The sequence below is a fragment of the Sebastes fasciatus genome, chromosome 4, assembly GCF_043250625.1.
Source record: "Sebastes fasciatus isolate fSebFas1 chromosome 4, fSebFas1.pri, whole genome shotgun sequence".
Taxonomy (NCBI): Eukaryota; Metazoa; Chordata; class Actinopteri; order Perciformes; family Sebastidae; genus Sebastes; species Sebastes fasciatus.
The window spans coordinates 1,871,067-1,893,255 of NC_133798.1; the positions used below are offsets into that span (position 1 = coordinate 1,871,067).

A 22,189-nucleotide genomic window follows, 5' to 3' on the forward strand; every position below is an offset into this window, starting at 1 on the left:
AAGATATATTCACACAACTCTAAAAGAGAAGCAATAGATAGGTACAATGCGGTCACATATTCTGACGATAGCCATCAGAAATGGCGACCTCATGAGTTGCTGGCACTGCGGTCGCAGATTTCGGTGTAACACCCATGGATGTATTAAAAGTTTGTGAAAAGTTAGTTTCAGGTCTTTTGTATTATAAAGCAGATACTGTTAAACTATCAAACAAGAAACAAGAAATTGTGCGTTTGAAACAAGCCGTCAGGATTTCTGTCCATTTGTGATGTCACAAATATACAATATTTAGACCATTACACAGTTTTAAACATAAACATTCTAAATGTGTCCCAGTTTATTTCCTGTTGCAGTGTATGTAAATAACATCAGCTGACAGGAAGTAAAAATGGACCCAAGCTGTTGCCTAGTAATGCAATTCTGTTGCAATTCTGTTGAAATGCACTAAAACGGAGCGTATCAAACAGAGGGTGAATACAGGTATATTCAAGCAGACGGCATGAGGAAAATATAGTTTTTATGAACTTTACAGCATGTAAACATGTTCTAGTAGAAACACAAAATACAAGAATGAACCTGAAAATGATTATGATATGGGACCTTTAAGGGTAACACCGGGTTTGTGAATAATTTCCTACACTGCTTCAATGGTAAGGAATCTCCATGGCAACCGCGGTGTTTAGACGATCGGTTGCTTGGCAACATCGCGTACGTGAAAGATTCTTCCGCTCGTACAAGCCGCCAGGTTTGCTTTTCGCTCTTCAGTTTGTAAAACAGAGTTTAAGTAGCCGAGTGTAACTGAAATGTAATTGAAGTGTAACTGCAGTTTAAGTGCAGTGTAACTGAAGTGTGAGGAGGGAAGTGTTCCTCAGACATCCAGAACCAGTTGAAAGCCTTCTCTTTGTATGTTCGGGAGGCTGCTAGCAGCTAACGGTAGTCACCGGCAGAACACTAAAGAAGATGTTGGCAACAGAGGAAACAGCCCAGAAACCAAGTCCTGTTTCCTGAATGTGGTAACGCTAGTGCTAGCTCAGACTCCAACAGAACCCCGGTCCCGGTGCTCTGCTGCAGAGGGACGTTGTTCTGCTCTGTGAGCTACAGGAACTAACAAGTGAACTAACAGGTAATAGGGTAGACATTGGACCTACTGAATGGCAAAAGGAAGACGTTCTCTGGCACTGTACTTTTCTGTGAGAGGCAGCCGAGGATGCCTGTGAGAGATTCAACCCTCAACACCTCACAGGTCAGTTTTCATCCTCTGCGAACATTCACTCAGAATATCAGCGTTATTTCTGCTCATCTCTGTAGGCCAATGTTGCATTACTATTATTATTATTATTATTATTATTATTAGAATACTGTGATTGTTTTCCCAAGATATCAGACATGTTTAATGATAGAACTTGAGCTACAGATACATGTCATCATTGTAGAATATTAGTTTAAAAAGGTATCGGTCCATCGTTGGTTTGTTTGATGATTATGGTATGTTACTTCCAATCATTTTCAAATTAGCAGCTAAATATATGCTCCCTCCTATAAAGGTGTTATACCATACAGTAAGATAGACATGTCTGGTAAGCTTAATCTGGTTTATTACTAGCATTTGTAAGAAGACTCGCATTTGTTATAGTTGATATTCTGTGAGAAGAGACCATAATGGGATCGGCTTCAAAAATCTATATTAGTTCATGATGATTACATAATTAATCTTTGCAGTATCCTGATTAAAAGCCTGTGTTTGATACACTTCTGACTCACTTTGGTAATTAGTATACAACATTGATGATTTTCATTTTTTCCAATCAGTTGGAGATTGGAGATTGGAGATCAACCATGGCTGTCTCTGCTATCAGGAATTGGTGGAATACCCACCAGCTGGACAAATCGGACACCAATGACTCAGAGGAAGACGAGGAGGAATTAGCAGGGAGGAGGCAGTGTAAGCTGTTTTCACATAGGGCTGCATTTGGATAACATGCACGTTTACTGTATGTAGCCTAACTGTTTGTAATGTAACTTCACCACAAAGATCTGTGTTGACTTGTTGCTGTTCAGCCTCATCTGACACCACTGTCTCATGTTTGATGTGGAGTGGGAGTCCTAGTCATGTACAGGCTTTGGTTTTCCTGTTGGGAAGGAGATGTGGTCAACACTTGTGTTTATGGTACTGTATCTCCTCCCTAATGCTAGATCATTACATATTAAACAAGCTCTTTTGTGACTGAGATAATTAAAGCAACCAGGTGCAGCATAATCCCGTCTTAAATGAACTGGTCTCGGTGAGGTAAGGGGGCAGACCTGATGAAAAATGTATAGTGCATCACTGGAAGAACAGGAGCCAGTTATTGAAGGTGTGATTCATGTCTCCACTCAGTATCTCTGAACCTGAGTCAGACTCTGCGGACCAGGCAGCTGCTCATAGACTTCGATGGTGGCCGACCTATATTGAGTCTCCGGGCACCGCTGGACCTGGTTACCTTTCCATCTATCTCCTGCCCCCGTTGGCCCATAGAGTGTGACGTCATCGGCGACATCATCCATCACATAGGTAATTCAAAATGTTATTGAAACCATTATGTTATTTTTAGGCATGTTACTGATATGCACAAATAAATATCAGTGGTGTTAATCAGCCCAAGAGTAGGCAATGAGTCACAATGGTGAGCTTCTAAACATGTAACCAGTAACACAATATCAATAAATTAAACAGTAAAACTTGGCTTTGCTGTCAACACATAATGACACAGAGAGAGTATGTGTTGTAGAGTGGGACCCCCCCGAGCCAGAGCCTTTCTACCAGCCCACAGGACATGAGAGGACACCCATGCCAGCAGGAGAGGAGAGGAAGAAAGTGGTATATTGCACTGACTATGGTAACTTACCACACCAAAGGCATTTTTTGTCATTGTACCACCAGGCTACATGGTGCATTATGTCATCACAGTGTTGTCGACAAATTCTTCTTAACATAAAATAATGATAGGAATGTAATACTCTGAGTTACTCATGCTACACGATCCTCTTGGAGAGTAGATGATCTGTTTGAATTCAAAGGGACTGTTTGTAACTTCTTAAACGTATAAATCATTGTGGGTCGGTGTCCCATGCGCGCTCGCGTGTGGCTATGCTGTTCAGACAAGACTCCAACACAAACTACAGTGAAGCACCAAAACCTCTTGGTTGTATCTAGTGAAGCCCGTCTGTTAAACAGTGTTGGCCGCGGTTGGAGGACGCGGGGGAGACCGTAGCTTTGGTCTCCAGGACCGGAGTCTCTGCTGTACTCTGCTCCTCTGCCTGCTTGCCTTCACTCACACACCGCGCTCGTTCTCACTCTTTCGCTCCACTCTCACGTGCATGTGCGCACACTCCACACTGCAGAAGAGTTAGTAGCTCTGAGAATATCTATTTCTGCACAAACGTCCACAAAAGTGGACGTTTGTGCAGAAATAACTGCTGCAGCTCCTCCAGACCAACAGAGGTTTCCGTGTCTTGTGAAGTGACGGGTTTCCGCAGAGAGAAACGTTATCGTCTCCGACCAAAACTCCTTGTCTCCCCTGTTCCCTTCGACCGCGGTCGGGAGGCTGAGGCAGGATGATCGCCTCACTGTTTTGAGAGATACTCGTTCATGTCTATGTAGAGCGCGCACAAGCGTGAGCCCGAGCAACAGGACGCTGACTTTCCTTGACTTAACAGCCACAGGTGTGGCTGTTAACAAGACATTTCTGATTCTTACAAACAGTCCCTTTAACATAAAATAATGATAGGAATATAATAGTCTGAGTTACTCATGCTACACGATCCCCTTGGAGAGTAGATGATCTGTTTGAATTTAAATGGGAACTACACCCATTTTCAAAATTCATACATGTTATTCCTATGGTTTAAGACAGTCCAAAAAATATTAGGAAACATAAACAACTCTCTCACAAATCCAAAAACTAGAGTGCTAAAACTCAAACTTGTGATGTCATAGGATATAAAGTGTGGAGCTGCTCCGTAGACGATGAAGGGAAAAGATGTTCTAGATGTCAGGGAATGCTCGGAGTATATGGGAACATTTTCTGTTTCACAACTGAAAACACTACAATAGAATAAGGGCGTTTTCATATTAGATACGATTGATTCGTACAGTGCCCGAGTATGATTGCCCCCCCACTCCCCCGCCGCTCAGCTTTCACATTAGTAAAGTTGTTCCGTTGCCGAGTACACTTGCGTCATCATCCACGTGTTTATGTTGTTGTTGTTTATGTTGAGATCAGCTGTTCTAGCTGCGGAGCATCGTAAAACACTTCATTCAAACCTGACAGAAACAAAATTAAACTCACCAAAACCATCAGCGTTAGTCTTTCCAACAACCTCCAACTCTGATTTGGTTGAAATAAACCGTTATTGTGAAAATATTCCGACTCTGCACGTTGTTTCCTCCCGCGGTCTCTCTCTCTGCCTGCTGAGCAGCTCTCGTTCTTTGGAGGCAGACCATTAAATTAGCTAAATAAATTAACAAACATCGCCCGACCCCAATGCCCATTATTGTTTATATTTTAAGATTTTAGTGGAGACCGGTACCGTTGTAAAAATCCTGCCCTTTCACAACTACTCGCTGATTGCTATGCGGTCCACTTCCGTGTTTCGGTTAAGGCCTGTGGAAGGAGGCTGGGTCACGGGCGGACATGGTTCTCGGGGTACGGGGTATAACACATGTGCAGTGTAACTGAAGCTGCGGTCGTGCACTGCGATTGGCTCAATTTCGGCGAGGGCAGACCAGATTTTACTGCGCATGTGTTGTACCCCAAAGATATGACGCGTTGATGACGCGTTGACCCAGCCTCCTTCAACAGGCCTTGGTTTCGGTACGGTTGGCTTTCACACCTGATGTGAACCGTACCCGAGTACACATGATCCGTACTGCAGTCCACCTTTTCTAATGCAGTAGCCTACGGATCGACGAACCGCGTCCGAGTACGCTACAGAGCGTTCACACTAATCAAACAAACTGGACTTTGAGGTCAAGTGTACTCATGTACTGATGTGAACGCACCCTAAAGCTCATTTGGGTATGAAAAAGAAAACAAACATTCTGTGGGTCTCCCATTCATTGTCTATGGAGCAGACTTTATACCCTACGACACCACAAGTTTGAGACTTCCTTCTCTGGTTTCTGGCTTTGAGAGAGAGGAGCTCATGTTCACCAATATTGATTGAACTTTAGGCCATGGCAATAACTTATTGGAATTCTTAATTTAGGTGTTGTTCCTCTTTAAAGGCATCTTATTGCAGAACATTGTATTCTAGTGACAAACCCAACTTACTCCTTAATGCCCCAAGATGTGGATTTCCTGTTGATATTACAATTGAAGTGTTTAATAACAATGTACAAGTCCTGCTGAATGTTTAATATACAATATCATGGAAGTTGTGGAGGGGCATTATGTAGCTTAAGTGTCTCATCAGTGTTATCCTAATTATTAACAATTAATAATTTTCTAGATAAATATGAATCAACCCCCTCCCCCCCCATTGCTCTCTGAAGTCCATGTTTATTGAAAGCTTTAACAAATTTTGCTTCTGATACTCACTCTTTTCATGTTGTTCTCACTCTTTTAAGCCACTAAGAGGCCCTATTTCACCTGCTCCCGTGTCGGAGGAAGCAGGGGGCCCATTAAGAGCGCCACTTCTTATGACAATCAGACAGACTTCACCCTTGAGTTTGAGTCACGCTTTGAAAGTGGGAACCTTCAGATGGCTGCGCAAGTGTGAGTCTCTGCAGCCTAATCTACTGACTGGTTGTTGCAGCTTTTCAAGCATTGCTGAATATTTTATCCCTGTTAGTTCTTAGTGTGGCTCTAGGATAAGTTACTCTCTCTCTCTCTTTTTCTCTCTGTCCCCCCACCCCCATATTTCTTCCCTGTTCAGGGGTGTCTATGACTATGAGCTCACCTTGCGTACAGACATGTACACCAGAAAGCACACGCAGTGGTTTTACTTCAGGGTCAGGAACATGAAGGCCGGAGTGTCATACCGCTTCACCATCATCAACCTGATGAAAAGCAGCAGCCTGTATTCTCAGGGCATGAGACCACTCCTCTACTCGGAGAGGGCGGCCAACGAGAAAAGTGTTGGATGGCAACGTGCCGGCTCCAATATCGGATACTACCGCAACGGTAGTCAGGTAGGTGAACTTTCTGACATGAGTTGTAAAATTTAAAAATGGCGTCTCGACTGGCCTTCGTCAGTAAACTGTAATTTTCTAGTCGTTTTCAGTTTATGTGAGTATAGAATAAAATACATTTTTTCAGAGATTTTAAACTTGTTTTAAATAGGTAATCATCGAATTGAATCACCTTTATGTCTTTTCAAAAAGTTGCGTTTTGGCTGCATGGTAGTGCAGGTAAAGGGAACCCTGTGAGTGAGAAAGAATCAACTGAAATTCAAATCAAACCAGATGGCCTTTCACCACAGTGAAGGAACAAGGGAGGGTATTACTGCTTCATATAAACTGGAACAAAATTTGACTTTGGCAGCCACCTTCATCCACACAATCCACAAATTGAGTGAAGACAACATTCAGAAGTTAACATTGAATGTTGATTTTTGTACTTAAAGCAGCAGTGCGTAGAATTGGAGCAAATGTGCTTAAAAAAAGTTATTTTTATAAAACCAGTCACTATATCCTGACAGTAGTGCATGAGACAGGTAATCTGAAAAAAATCATGTGCCTCTCTGTCCTCCTAATGACATTTGCAAGATTTCACACACCGGAGGAAAACAACCAATCAGAGCTGATCTGGAGCCTGAGAGGGTTTATGACCCGCCAGCCATGTTGAGATCATTTCAAGGCCTATGGAAGGAGACTGGGACACGGGTGGACACGGGTCTTGGGGTACGGGGTATGACACATTTGCAGTGTAACTGAAGCTGCGGTCGTGCGTTGCAATTGGCTCAATTTCGGCGAGGTCAGACCAGATTTTAATATTTTATTTTATTTTATTAGATGTGATGCGTTGATAAAGCGTGACCCAGTCTCTTTCAACAGGCCTTGGATCAGTTGAGGAAATACCAAGCACCGCCCACCAGCAGGAGCAAATTTCTCATTTTACAAAAATTGAGGAGAGAAATAGGCATTATTGAAACAGAATATTGATTCATATTTGATCAGCGCTGCCTAGTTTGATCATTTTATCTGAGTTTGTGACTGATTGACAGCTGCCTCCGTTGAATGAACAGCCAATAGGAACGCTCTATCAATGAAATGACCTGTGATTGGTCAAAGTCTCCCGTCACGGGCTAGATGTTCTAAAGCCTGAAAACAGAGCCATGAGGAGGAGCAGAAGTCTGGTTTTCTCTCAGAACACTTGAATTACAATATGCTGAAAGGTTATTATGGGATTTTTGCCCAATGATGCCAAAAATATAGACTACTGCAGGTTTAAGTGCCATGAACTGAAATTTAAAACGTACGGTGTGCTTTGGGAGATGGTTGGCGGTCAATTGAAGTATAAGATCTGTAGTAAGTAAATTACAACATGTAGAAACATCAGGGGTCCGTCATGTTGCACAAGCTAAAAGCACACCAGAACAACATGAAGAAGCAGGACCTCTCTTAAAGATCCTAACCTCTGTCTCTATTTAGAATACAAAGGACAACAACGACGACACAATCACCCTGTGCTCACTCACCTGGACCCTCCAGTTCCCTTATGACTCCGACACCTGCTACCTGGCCCACTGCTACCCCTACACCTATTCCCACCTGCAGCGCTACCTGAGGTGCATTACTTCCAACCCAGCAGTTGCGTCGTACTGTACACTGCGGGTGATGTGCCACAGCCTTGCTGGGAACGCAGTGTATGTGGTGACAATAACGTCCCGGGTGGTCGGCAGGGAGGAGGGTAAAACCAAAAAGGCTGTGGTGGTGACGGCCAGAGTGCACCCCGGAGAAACCAACGGATCCTGGATGATGGAGGGGCTCCTAGACTTCCTGCTCGGGGACTCAGAAGATGCCCAGCTGCTCAGGGACACTTTTGTTTTTAAGGTGAGGGACCTCAAACTCGTAGTCTCACATCCGTCTAATTATGACGATCATTACTTCAGCTTTATAGTCATGTGTGACATGTTTGAATAGTTATTCCTAAAGTTGATGGTGAATGAGTAAAATGATGAGGTTGTGTTGCGATTTATTATATGTTGTAATACTCCATACTGCTATTAAACACTGCTTTTATTCTCATTTGTGGTGACTTGTGGTGCTGCAGGTGGTGCCAATGCTGAACCCAGATGGTGTCGTAGTGGGCAATTACCGCTGCTCTCTGGCAGGCAGGGACCTCAACAGAAATTACAAGACATTGCTGAGGGATTCCTTCCCCTGTGTGTGGCACACCCGAAACATGGTGGAAAGGTACGACAGTTAATGTGTCTGTTTATCCAGTAAATTAACAATGTGCACGCCAGATGTTACAAAGGCTATTTCATTGATTCATTTTTTAGAACACAGAACACAGAACACAAAATAATCAGTTCTTCCACTCTTTGTCAGTGAGCAACCAGTTTGTGTTATTTAGGACTGTCGTCTCTGACAGATTGGGACCTGAGTGAAAATACTAGAGCAAAATGATCAAACAGACAAAATTAAAAATCATTGCACGTCTTCCTGCAATGGACACAGATTGCGTTTTTTAGTTTGCATTTGACTCCCTGACTTTATGGCAGAGAGCAGTCCAGCTGTGGAATTACTTCACTGCATGTACTTTTACTGTACCTGACTTCTGAACAAAAAGGAATGTTTCCTTAAAGGGACTATTTGTAACTTTCAGAAATGCTTGTTAACAGCGACACCTGTGGCCATGAAGTCAACGAAAGTCAGCACCGGGCTCGCGCTTGTTCGCTCTAAATAGACGAGGATCACCAAACGGTCAAACTAGGCAGCGCTGATCGAATATGAATCAATATTCTGTTACGTTAATGTCTATTTCTCTCCTCAGATGTTCTCAGAATCATCTTGTAGTGTACTGTTTAGCTGTAAAAGGAGAAAGTTTGTGACTCGGCAGCCATGTTGAGATTTCTTGAGGAAATACCAAGCACCTGTGAATTGTGTCTTGATAAACTAAAGTTTAGTTTTAAAAAATAGCTTCACAAACATGACTCATGCTGTATTTACACGTTTTCTTTTCTTTCCTACATTTTTCTATTTGGGATTTTGACAAACAATCTATTCTTCTATGAAGATTAGAAGTAACAAAAAGGAATTGATAAAAATGGAGATGATGAAAATGCATGTGAACTGAAAAATTGAGCCGTAAAAATGGATGTGAACTGAAAAATGGAGTGATAAATGATCAAGTGATTTGATTCATTTAATGCCGATTTGACTAGGACAGTCATGATATGATGAAAACAGAGCCATGTTTCATCATTTTCCTCGTCTTACATTCATCATTCATCATTCACAACACAAAACTGCCATTTATCATTTGAGGAAAGTGGCCTCGAGGGTGAATTAACGAAACATAATTAAAGAAAAGGGAAGTGATGAAAATGCTTACAAAATGATCATGGAAGTGATGAAAATGTATGCAAATTGAAAAGTAGAATGATAAATTGTCAATTGATTTGATAAACTTGATTGACATTTTATTTGAAACAGTGTTGATCTGACAATCAACTGTCAACCGTTCATCACTCACAACACCCAAATGACATTTATCGTTTACAGCACGTTATTTTTTTTACTTCTGCCCAAAATGTGAATAAAACAAGATTGCCCACTGACTACAGTGCAGGCAGATGTCTGCACAAAGCCGAGAGTGCGGTTTGCTAGTTGGCGTTTTTTTTTTTTTCCCTTTCTTTGATGGGGTGCAAGTCACAAAAATTGCAATCAATTAATTTTTGTGACTTCCACCCCTCATATTCTTCTGTCCCTGTTCTGATATCTTTTCCCCAGGCTGATGGCTGAGACGGATGTAGTTCTTTACTGTGACTTTCATGGCCACAACCGTAAAAACAATGTCTTCATGTACGGTTGCAACAGCCGTGGTGATGCTTCGCTGAAGCTTCACGAGAGAGTCTTTCCACTAATGATGAGCAAGAATGCCAGTAATAAGGTAAAGGCACTGTTTTTGAAAAAGTATTTCAAACCTACAGTATGTTCAGTCTGAGTATCTTAGGGCTTCTATTTACATCATACAAACCATGCTTATGCAACAGTCACACATCTATCTAATCTAATCTAACCATGTTTCAGAGGCGGTGCCTTTTTCTTCCTATTCAATTGTGCATACTCCACATTTCGAATACAACATCTAAATCCCTCTCTTCTTTAGTTCTCCTTTAACAGTTGTAAGTTTCGGGTGCAGAAGAGCAAAGAGGGAACAGGACGAATCGCCATGTGGAAACTTGGCATCAAAAACAGCTACACTATGGAGGCCACCTTCGGAGGCTCCACTCTGGGTGAGTTTAGACTTTCCGAACGTGCCGTTTGTATGTGTGTGTGTGTAGGCTTGCATGTCTCTCGTATGAGGATCTATTATGTGTCTGAATGTCAGGCGACAGGAGAGGAACACATTTTACTACTCGAGACCTGAAGTCCATCGGCTTTTACTTCTGTGACACCCTGCTGGACTACTGTGACCCAGATCCAACAAAGGTGAGAGATAAAGCAACATGTCTAGTACATGTATGTATATATATATATATGTATATAGAAATGTAGACTCCTTCCTCTCCTTCCGCTGGAGCCCCAAGTCAAGGAACAATTGTATGCACCAAGTGAGGCAGCGCTGCCTCGCTGCCTCGCTGCCTCGCTGCCTCGCTGCCTCGCTGCCTCGCTGCACTGCCTCGCTGCACTGCCTCGCTGCCTCGCTGTACTGCCTCACAAAGTTTCAAATATTTTCGAATATTACTCACAGAAGCTTCGAAGCCCAAAAAACGCTATTCGGGACAGCGCTCATTTTGTAATTATGGTATTTAAATGTGAACAGTGTGTGTGTAGCTGTTTTTTAGGTTCCCTCTGTGCTTTGTGCATTTCAGACCACTTACTGTCTAACAGAGCTGGCAGCGCTGTTGACAAAGGAGGTCAGAGAGAGGCTGGGCAAGGATGTTGGCACTGACTGCAACTTCTCTGTGTCTGACCTGGAAACCAGGTGATACAGTAATTCATTATTATTATTATCTTAAATACACATACAAACCAGACTTGGACAATATGTATAAAATGTGCTCTCATTCAGCTTCAATATGAATATTTCTTGTTTGCTTTGGCAGCACCAGTGGTTCAAATAGTTCAGATTCTGACGGACTCCCAGTTCATCTACTGAACCAGCCACAAACTGTCCATCCAGAGGTACACCCACATAAATCTACTATCCCCCCGAATAGTGTTTTTACAAGACTGCTTTATTGTCCTCGTAAGCAGTAGGCGATTTGAGGGGAGATGCCATCGCTTTTGTTAGCAAAATGACAAAATGCATGATCCTTGTTAACCTGCCAACCCCCTCTCCATCCCCTAGTAGCAGAGAGAGTGCAGGGGCAAAATGTGTTAGTCTAGTCTGCCTGACTCATTGATCTTTTATCTGACTGGGGTTTGTGCAAGTTAGGATTAGGGCTGCACAGTTAAGCAGTTAAGTTTTATCAAAATCGCAACATGCCCGACTGCAATTTTCAAATTGCAGGATGAGGATGAAAATCGAAATATTTCTTGAAGGTGAAATGTGTTTCAAAATACCATTTTAAATTAAATTATTGGGGTGCTGCAGAGATGTTCTGCCCTGCACACCATATTCTACAGGCTTAAAGCTTCAGTTTATTGGGTTAGGGTTAGGGTTAGGGTTAGGGTTAGGGTCTTCCAGCTGGTGGGCGGTGCTTGGTATTTTCTCAACTGATCTCAACATGGCTGCCTGGTCACAAACTTTCTCATTTAACAGCTAAACAGTGCACTACAAGATGATTGAACATCTGAGGAGAAAAATAGACATTACAGTAACAGAATATTGATTCATATTTGATCAGCGCTGCCTAGTTTGATTGGAGTACGCGAGTTCCAGAGAGAAAATCTTGAAATCTGTGAAAATCTGTGAATGATTAATCAGATGCCGTTAGGAGCACCGGAGGACACAGAGGACACAGAGGAACATGATTTATTTCAGATTACCTACCTCATGCACTACTGTCAGGATATAGTGACCGTTTTATAAAAATCACTTTTTTTAATAATATTTGCTCCATTTCTACTGCTGCTTTTAAGAAAATATCTATGTTTGGTACAGATCCCCGCAAAAATCACACCATAATCTTTTTTATATGTTGGAATAATGATGCAAAAATGATCATTCCTCTAATATTGCAAATCGTAACCCCCGTTAGAATCCACGGCCCGACCACGCCTCCGTAATATCAGCAGCCTAACTGTGCTGTGTATTGATAAATCCATGGTGCTGCAGTGGCAGACTGATTTGTAATTGTGACTTTTTCTCAGAGTCCCACCCACCGAATCAGTCCTGGTCCGATCCACGATCCCCCCCTCCCCCCAATGTTAAAATTAACAAATCGCCTACTGCTCGTAAGGTTAATATCACATTTGGATTACTTTGTGAAAATCTGTCTTGAGTCCCGTCTTCTCTTGTGTCAGTTTACCTCCTGCTCTCCTCCACAGCAAACTTCAATGAAAGAAAAGAAAAAGAAACGCTTGAAGAGTTGTAAAGAGAGGAACAGGCTGCAGGCAGAGAGAGTGAAGAATAGTACACAGCCAAAGGTCCTGCAGCGCCGCATAAAAGATACTGTAAGAGAATAAATGACCCTTTGATTAGTGCACACCCTTGTCTGGTTACTGACTTTAAGAGTGATTAGTGAACGGTCTTTGCAGGAGTCCAACCTGCCCCATGAGGACACAATTAAAGAGAGCATCCCAGAGAGGCCTGTTGGAGCACACAGGAAGAAATGGCAGGTATGAAGCAAAGAGAGTGTAAATAAGTGGCGGAGACAGCCAGAGAGGGAAGGAAGAGAGAAGATTTCCTGAGCTATCCATTTCAATATGTCTTCCTGTGTGAAGGTGAACGGCCTGATAAGAAAAGCTGTGATTCCTCCTCCCAACGCTCACCCTGGGGAGGTCAGTCAGGTGACTCTGTGGCAGGGCTGCAAGCCTGTCAAGGTAAAGATGATCCACATTGAATTCTCTCACTAACTGTTTGTTCATTTTCCAGTCATAACATGCTCACTTCACACACCCACTTCAAGTTTTATCCATATAACAACCTGTAATTTGGACGGTGATTTGGGGCTATTTTCTGTGTTTTAGGACGAGGGAAACATGAAAGCTGCAGGCCCGCGTCACAGGGTAACAGCTTGTCCACATCTCAGCACATACACGGCTGTGTCACCTCACACAGGTAACCTTTATTTTGGATATATGTTGTAGGTTATGGTTAATCATGTTGCCTTTTGACTTCCAAATATGAAGGAGATTTTGGTAGAGGCTCACAAAGTATATGTTAAGTATTTCATATTGATACATAGATTGATAGATAGATAGATAGATAGAAAGAGAGAGAGAGAGAGAGAAAGAGAGATATCCAAAAGATAGATAGATAGATGGATAGATAGATAGATAGATAGATAGATAGATAGATAGATAGATAGATGGATGGATAGATAGATAGATAGATAGATAGATAGATACAGACGTAGGCAAAATTGTTGGTACTCTTCCGTTAAAGAAAGAAAACCCCACAATGGTCACTGAAATAACTTGAAACTGACAAAAGTAATAATAAATAAAAATTTACTGAAAATTAACTAATGAAAATCAGCTGTTGCTTTTGAATTGTGGTTCAACAGAATCATTTTAAAAAACAAACTGATGAAACTGGCCTAGACAAAAATGATGGTAGCCCTAGAAAAGATTGAAAATAATGTGACCATAGGGACATGTTAAACTAAGGTGTGTCCTGTAATTAGCATCACAGGTGTCTTCAAACTTGTAATCAGTCAGTCTGCCTATTTAAAGGGTGAAAAGTAGTCACTGTGCTGTTTTGTATCATGGTGTGTACCACACTGAACATGGACCACAGAAAGCTAAGGAGAGAGTTGTCTCAGGAGATTAGAAAGAACATTATAGACCTTCATGTTAAAGGTAAAGGCTATAAGACCATCTCCAAGCAGCTTGATGTTCCTGTGACTACAGTTGCACATATTATTCAGAAGTTTAAGGTCCATGGGACTGTAGCCAACCTCCCTGGACGTGGCCGCAAGAGGAAAATTGATGACAAATTGAAGAGACGGATAATACGAATGGTAACCAAAGAGCCCAGAACAACTTCCAAAGAGATTAGAGGTGAACTCCAAGGTCAAGGTACATCAGTGTCAGATCGCACCATCCGTCACTGTTTGAGCCAAAGTGGACTTAATGGAAGACGACCGAGGAGGACACCACTGTTGAAAGCAAATCATAAAAAAGTGAGACTGGAATTTTCCAAAATGCATATTGACAAGCCACAAAGCTTCTGGGAGAATGTCCTTTGGACAGATGAGACAAAACTGGAGCTTTTTGGCAAGTCAAATCAGCTCTATGTTTACAGACGCAAAAATGAAGCATACAAAGAAAAGAACACTGTACCTAATGTGAAACATGGAGGAGGCTCGGTTATGTTCTGGGGCTGCTTTGCTGCATCTGGCACAGGGTGTCTTGAATCTGTGCCGGGTACAATGAAATCTCAAGACTATCAAGGCATTCTGGAGCGAAATGTGCTGCCCAGTGTCAGAAAGCTTGGTCTCCGTCGCAGGTCATGGGTCCTCCAACAGGATAATGACCCAAAACACAGCTAAAAACACCCAAGAATGGCTAAGAACAAAACATTGGACTATTCTGAAGTGGCCTTCTATGAGCCCTGATCTAAATCCTATTGAACATCTGTGGAAGGAGCTGAAACATGCAATCTGGAGAAGGCACCCTTCAAACCTGAGACAGCTAGAGCAGTTTGCTCAAGAGGAGTGGGCCAACATACCTGTCGACAGGTGCAGAAGTCTCATTGAGAGTTACAGAAATTGCTTGTTTGCAGTGATTGCCTCAAAAGGTTGTGCAACTAAATATTAAGTTAAGAGTACCATCATTTTTGTCCAGGCCAGTTTCATTAGTTTGTTTTTTAAAATGATTCTGTTGAACCAAAATTCAAAAGCAATGTCTCATTTTCATTAGTTAATTTTCAATAAATTTTTATTTATTATTACTTTTCTCAGTTTCAAGTTATTTCAGTGACCATTGTGGGTTTTTCTTTCTTTAACGGAAGAGTACCAACAATTTTGCCTACGTCTGTGGATGGATGGATGGATGGATGGATGGATGGATGGATGGACGGACGGACGGACGGACGGGCGGGCGGGCGGGCGGGCGGGCGGGCGGGCGGACGGACGGGCGGGCGGGCGGGCGGGCAACACAGAGTGAAGTGTGGTTGAGACAGAAACTAGCCTCCTAGTGTCCTGCAGGTAAAGGCAGAAGCATTTTGAGCATTAGGAAAGGTCCTGTGTAGTGGTGAACACTATGTTGGGCTTGCTTTCACAGATGACCTGGGGATGTATACAGGACAGTGGGAATGCTCCTCCCAGCTGCTGCACCTGAGTGCTCTCCTTCCACCTTCACCGAATGTCATACACTCCAACCAGCAGCAACACCGCTGCCCCCGGCAATCCCTCGTGTCCTGTAAAGTCTACAGAGGTTTGTCCGCATGCACAGTAGTTCAAGATGGAATTCAATTCAATTCAATTTATTTTTGTATAGCGTCAATTCACAACAGAAGTTATCTCAAGACGCTTTATATATAGAGCAGGTCTTAGACCGTACACCATAGTTTAGAGACCCAACAAGATCCACCAAGCGCACTGTGGCCAGGAAAAACTCCCCGATTACTGGGAAGAAACCTGGAGCAGAACCGGGCTCTGGGTGGGAGAGAGAGAGAGAGAGAGAGAGAGAGAGAGAGAGAGAGAGAGAGAGAGAGAGAGAGAGAGAGAGAGAGAGAGAGAGAGAGAGAGAGAGAGAGAGAGAGAGAGAGAGAGAGAGAGAGAGAGAGAGAGAGAGAGAGAGAGAGAGAGAGAGAGAGAGAGAGAGAGAGAGAGAGAGAGAGAGAGAGAGAGAGAGAGAGAGGGAATAGTAACAAAACCGATAGTAGTGAATGTAGAAGAGTGATAATACAACTATCAGAATTGATGTCATTGGGTCGTCCTCAGACGGGCTTTCAAGCGGAGCTTCCAGCTATCTCAGTCCTCCATACATCTGGCTAGCTCGCAAACACTGTCCAGCATCTCTCCTCAGTACGTCCATGTGTGTTGGTGTGGGACGTCCCTGTGATCGATGCCCGTGCGTTGGTTCCCGCAGCATCAGCATGCTTGCTGGGAATTCCTGATGTCTTTGGCAGTGACCGAGAAGTGTTATTCTCCAGGCTGCCATTTGTCACTAAGCCTTGGTAGTCCCTCGTACAGACGTAGTTAATTAATGATGGTAGCAGTTGGTGTCAAGCAGGCAGCAGACGCGGTAGCAGATGCAGCCACAATACCGGAGACATCCAGATCCAGGTGAAACCCCGCTCCAAGTGTAACCCCGCTCCAGGTATAACCTCGCTCCAGGTGTGACCCCGCTCCATGGTTACCTGCGAGACAAGAAAGCACAAGGACTCCGGGGAAGAAATGAAGTTAGTAACAATGAATGGGACATGAATATATATAGAAGGAGAGAGGAGCTCAGTGTGTCATAGGAAGTCCCCCGGCAGTCTAGGCCTATAGCAGCTTAACTAGGGGCTGGTCAAAGACAGCCCTAACTATAAGCATTATCAAAGAGGAAAGTCTTTAGCCTACTCTTACATGTAGAGACGGTGTCTGCCTCATGGACTGAAACTGGGAGCTGGTTCCACAGAAGAGGAGCTTGATAGCTGAAGGCTCTGGCTCCCATTCTACTTTTGGAGACTCTAGGAACCTCAAGTAACCCTGCTGCATTCTGGGAGCGCAGTGCTCTAGTGGGGTAATAGGGTACTATGAGCTCTTTAAGATATGATGGGGCCTGACCGTTTAGCGCTTTGTAGGTGAGGAGGACGATTCTAAATTCTATTCTTGATTTTACAGGCAGCCAGTGTAGAGAAGCTAATACAGGAGTAATATGATCTCTTTTTCTAGTTCTTGTCAGTACACGTGCTGCAGCATTCTGGATCAACTGGAGAGTCTTAAGAGACTTATTGGAGCAGCCTGATAATAAGGAGTTGCAGTAATCGAGTCTAGAAGTAACAAATGCATGGACTAATTTTTCTGCATCATTTTGAGACAGGATGTGCCTGATCTTCACAATGTTACGTAGATGAAAGAAGGCAGTCCTTGAGGTTTGTTTTATGTGGGAGTTAAAGGACATATCCTGATCAAAGATAACTCCCAGATTCCTTACGGTGGTGCTGGAGGCCAGGGCAATGCCATCTAGAGTAACTATATCATTAGATCATTTGTTTCGGAGGCGTTCAGGGCCAAGTACAATAACTTCAGTTTTGTCTGAGTTTAACATCATGAAATTGCAGGTCATCCAGGTTTTTATGTCCTTAAGGCATGCTCGAAGTTTAGTTAACTGGTTGGTTTCGTCTGGCTTGATTGATAGATATAATTGGGTATCATCTGCATAAAAATGAAAGTTTATGGAGTGTTTTCTAATAACATTGCCTAAGGGAAGCATATATAAGGTAAATAGAATTGGTCCAAGTACAGAACCCTGTGGAACTCAGTGACTAACTTTGGCGTATGAAACATGGTTAGATTAGATTAGATAGATGTGTGACTGTTGAATAAGCATGGTGTGTATGATGTAAATAGAAGCCCTAAGGGAAGGGAAGACATGCAGCAAAGGACGGGGGGTCGGATTCAAACCCGGGCTGCTGTGATAAGGCCTTAGTACATGGGCGCCCACTCTACCAGGTGACCTACTGGGGCGCCCAACTAACACACTAATCTTAAAGGTCCCATATTATGCTAATTTTCAGGTTCATACTTGTATTTTGTGTTTCTACTAGAACATGTTTACATGCTGGAATGTTAAAAAAAAAACCTTTATTTTCCTCATACTATCTACCTGAATATACCTGTATTCACCCTCTGTCTCAAACGCTCCGTTTTAGCGCATTTTGACGGAATTGCAACAGGATTGCGTCGCTAGGCAACAGCTTGGGTCCATGTGTATTTCCTGTCAGTTGATGATATTCACATACACTGCAACCAGGAATAAACTGGGACACATTTAGAATGTTTATGTTTAAAACTGCATAAAGGGTCTAAATATTGTATATTCGTGACATCACAAATGGACAGAAATCCTGACAGCTTGTTTCAAATGTAGAGTTTCTGAATACGGGCTGTGTGTATTTCCCTGTGGATTGAGTGTATCGATACTTTCACAGTATTTATATAGGACTTAAACCTGCTTTATAATAAAAAAACATGAAAATCACCCTTTTTTTATAATATGTCCCCTTTAAAGAGTAAACAGGAAGGCAATCCAGGAGCTGCAAAATATTAAAACAAGTGGCAAACGAGGAAGGAAATATTAAAACGCCTTTATTACAGTGGCTAAATCGTTAAAAAAGCCAACATGTTTAGACCACTGTAGGTCTTCGTCGGGGCCTTATGTGGCCTCACCTATATGTTATCAACCACCAATGGGAGGCAATCACATGATCATCCACAAAATACTAACAACAAAATATCATAAAAAGATAACACAGAAAAAAAGTCATTTATATACATCATCTTTGAAAAGTGTAAAACAAACATGGAAGCCTATACAGAGACTCAGAGAGTGTCTCCTCCCTGACCAACGGTTTAACATGTTCAGTGTCCTCTACGTGCAACAAGGAATCATTAGCATTGTGATACTCACTCAAGTGTCTAGCCGAGGCCGTCTTAAGGCATAGGTCATATAGGCGGTCGCCACCTTCTGATAATAATAATAATTTAAATTAAAATTTAAATAATTGAATGCTTCATCATTTTCTGCATTGAGGTAACAAATTAACAAATAAAGAAAGAAAGAAAGAAATAGACTTATAATACACTCGTTGCAGTGAAACTGACTAAACACTTTTAAGCTAACAATATCAGGAACCAATTGTTTATTTATATTATCATAAATGCAGTTTTTTATGAAAATCAAAATCTTAATTTTTATCTTAAAAGGGCACCAAAAGAGCTAGAGCTAGCTGTGTCTAGCCATGGGGTAGTCGTGATTCCTGACTCTGATGGCATATTTATGCTCAGCGAGGCGATCCCTCAGGCATCTTTTTGTGCAGCCTATGTAGAAAAAGCCCTCCTCGTGTGGACAAGACAGGCGGTATATGACAAAGGTAGTGTTACAGTTTATGAAAGCACTCTGTTTGTACGTTTTGTCTGTGTTTACATCAGCAAAATAGTTAGCACACGCTTTGGTCAGCCAAGTACCTTTTTTATGTGCTGGAAGATAAGAATGCATGAGCCTGTCCCGAAGAGTTTAAACGCGTCTAAAAGAAACTACAGGGAGGTCAGGAAAACCTTTGGTAACACTTCATTTTACAGGTCCTTAAATTTCATGGTAATTAGGTGATAATTAGCAAGTTACCTATTTGAAATTTCTTTGGAATTGCTGCCAAATTACCTCAAAATTTACCTCAAAATCTATCGAAAATTACTTTATTATAAACATTATTTAATAATTATATTCCTCTATTTCCCAATAGCTGGTAATTTATTTAATTCATTTCTAGGAAAAGAATACACAGTTAATCAATATGCTTTATTTCCATGTCTGCTGATAAATAGATAATAATTAGAAAATAACTTATTTGAAATTTCTTAAATAGCTGAACCTGAATCATGACATCAGCTTCCAGGTTACATTAGTGTAGACAATAAATCACACAATGGTGAGATCTGTGCCTGATCAGAAGAGTCTTCTATTAGTTTTGGTTTTCCACCTCCGATGAAGAGCAGCGCACAGCCGCTTCTCAAGCCTCAGGGCCCTGTTTCAACCATTAGATGATATTTTAGCATATCGTTATTAAATAATGTTTATAATAAAGTCATTTTCGATACATTTTGAGGTAAATATTGGGGTTTCCAAAGAAATTTCAAATAGGTTACTTGCTAATTATCACCTAATTACCATGAAATGTGCACACCTGTAAACCAAAACTTTACTCAGCAAGGTGTAATTTTTTTGTCCATTTTAAAGAGTTTCATCATCTCAATTCAAGCCTGCATCACATTGTAGCTCTTTTTAAGTGAAACTCGTCTTCCTCTTTCAGGGCTGCCACCTTCCCTTACAGCGCCTCACAGGTAAGCCTCACAGACAGACGGTAGAGAACTACATGCTGAGATACGTTCACATACATTAAGTGTTATGTCTCTTCTTTGTCAGGTCCCCCTCATCCATGTACATCCAGATGGTTCCAGACATTGTTCCAACAAAGCACTTGTTGTCAAATTTCACCACCCACAAGTTCAACGACCAGCATGTTTTAAGAGACAGAAACTCTTCACGTGTCTTGGATCGTTACTCCATCTCCCATGCAGACACGACCAAGACTGAACGGCAGAATGAGGAACAGGAAGAAGGTATCATATGCACGCATATTATACTGATATATGAAATTTAAAGGGACTTTTTAAGAATCAGAAATGTCTTGTTAACAGCACCTGTGGCCGTTAAGTCAACTAAAGTCAGCGTCCTGTTGCTCGCGCTTGTGCTCGCTCTACATAGACATGAAGGAGCATCGCTCAAAACAGTGAGGCGACACACGTCAGCTAAAAGCACAATATCACTCTATATTTCAGCTGCTTGGCAGTAATGTTAGCTGACCAGACGAAGGTCTCTCCATGAATCAATGCTGATCCTAGTGTTGGCTTTTCCTGCCTCAGCCTCCCGACCGCGGCCGGAGGGAACAGGGGAGACACCGGAGTTTTGGTCGGAGACGATAACGTTTCTCTCTGCGGAGCCCCGTCACTTCACAAGACACGGGAAACCTCTGTTGGTCTGGAGGAGCTGCAGCAGTTATTTCTGCACAAATGTCCACTGTACATTCACTAGATATTCTCAGAGCTAAACTAACTCTTCTGCAGTGTGGAGTTTGGGCACATGCACATGAGAGTGGAGCGAGCTGAGCGAGTGAGAACGAGCGCGGTGTGTGAGTGAAGGCAGGCAGAGGAGCCGAGTACAGCAGAGACTCCCCCGCGTCCTCGGACCGCGGCCAACACTGTTTAACAGACGGGCTTCACTAGATACAAATAAGAGGTTTTGGTGCTTTTGTGTAGTTTGTGTTGGAGTCTGAGTCTGAACAGCGTAGACACACGCAAGTGCGCATGGGACACCGACCCACAATGAGTTATACCTGTAAGAAGTTACAAACAGTCCCTTTAAATTATTATTGTTATGATTTTATTTATGGTGATAAAGTTGCATGAAAAAGGTGTTTCTCTGTTTTTGGACAAAACAGAAGAAACATTATTTTTTCATTTGTCACTGTTAGCTAACCTCCCCTCCTCCTCTTTATTGTCTCTTGTCATTTATTCAGTGGGGTTGTCCCTGTTGAGACGTATACCACTTAGAGAGCAGAGCCAGAGAGATCTCACTCCTGACATCCCCCAGAGAGAAACTGAATCACGCAGCAGTTTATTTGTGCCTGTTCTGAGGGGCACAGACCTGAGAGGAAAAAGGTAACTCTCTCTCTCTCTCTCTCATATATATTATTTCTGTTAAATGGTTGCTGTTGCAATTCAAAGATTGGGAAATAAGCCCTGATCTTTGTGCAATGATTATAAGACAAGCATCGCGCATTTTACAAATTTGTTATGATCTTTCAAACATCTTTTGTGCTCTCTGTCCTTTTTCATTTTCCTCAGAATATGCAAAGAGACTTGGGAGGACAAAAGGCACCCGGGTGTTTTATCCCCTGTGTCAAAGCCTTCAGGCCTCATGAAGATGGAACTTCCACGTCCACAGAGCGACGCCCTCGGTAAGCTTCATGCTAAGGGCATCGGGCACTATCACTCTGGAAGAGAAAGCCAAATAAGTCCGACAGCGGTCACAAGATCATCCCAGTCTGCCCTGCTGTAGGGCACAAGTAAAACTCTAGAAATAGTCTTAAAAATCACATTCAAATGGAGATCTTTGATGTTTTTGCACAATGTTAACAACAATGCTAAATCTAGT

At 42.4% G+C, this 22,189-nt stretch overlaps 1 protein-coding gene and 1 long non-coding RNA gene across 4 annotated transcripts in view; one reads left to right on the plus strand and one right to left on the minus strand.

Annotated features, from left to right (window-relative positions):
* Window positions 1–540: 540 nt before the first annotated feature.
* On the plus strand, window positions 541–22,179 carry agbl2 (AGBL carboxypeptidase 2). Of its 3 annotated transcripts, XM_074634126.1 has the most exons (22): window positions 541–1,243; window positions 1,810–1,942; window positions 2,378–2,551; window positions 2,769–2,876; window positions 5,609–5,756; window positions 5,917–6,172; window positions 7,634–8,035; window positions 8,256–8,398; window positions 9,941–10,100; window positions 10,320–10,446; window positions 10,542–10,642; window positions 11,026–11,138; window positions 11,260–11,338; window positions 12,647–12,772; window positions 12,857–12,937; window positions 13,043–13,141; window positions 13,289–13,379; window positions 15,548–15,700; window positions 20,286–20,316; window positions 20,399–20,595; window positions 21,552–21,693; window positions 21,880–22,179. In XM_074634126.1, the coding sequence occupies exons 1-22, from the start codon at window positions 1,208–1,210 to the stop codon at window positions 22,091–22,093; spliced, it is 3,114 nt and encodes a 1,037-aa protein (XP_074490227.1). In that variant the 5' UTR covers window positions 541–1,207; the 3' UTR covers window positions 22,094–22,179. The 3 variants fall into 3 exon arrangements, with proteins under 3 accessions (XP_074490227.1, XP_074490228.1, XP_074490229.1); XM_074634127.1 differs by lacking the exons at window positions 541–1,243; window positions 1,810–1,942 and adding an exon at window positions 1,961–2,167; XM_074634128.1 differs by lacking the exons at window positions 541–1,243; window positions 1,810–1,942 and adding an exon at window positions 2,158–2,287.
* The window catches only part of LOC141766939 (uncharacterized), a 282,348-nt gene continuing 268,969 nt past the window's right edge, over window positions 8,811–22,189 (minus strand). Inside the window, exons 2-3 of the long non-coding RNA XR_012593715.1 lie at window positions 20,677–21,022; window positions 8,811–8,835 (exon numbers count right to left, since the gene is read on the minus strand). This is a non-coding gene — a long non-coding RNA (uncharacterized LOC141766939). The remainder of the gene's footprint in view (window positions 8,836–20,676; window positions 21,023–22,189) is intronic.

Excerpts from the sequence above, each read along its gene's own strand:
- agbl2 (XM_074634126.1), top strand. The coding sequence starts at position 1,208 with ATGCCTGTGAGAGATTCAACCCTCAACACCTCACAG. Across the intron at positions 8,399-9,940 it reads ACCCGAAACATGGTGGAAAG|GCTGATGGCTGAGACGGATG; the intron begins GTACGACAGTTA and ends TCTTTTCCCCAG. Across the intron at positions 13,142-13,288 it reads AGGGCTGCAAGCCTGTCAAG|GACGAGGGAAACATGAAAGC; the intron begins GTAAAGATGATC and ends TCTGTGTTTTAG.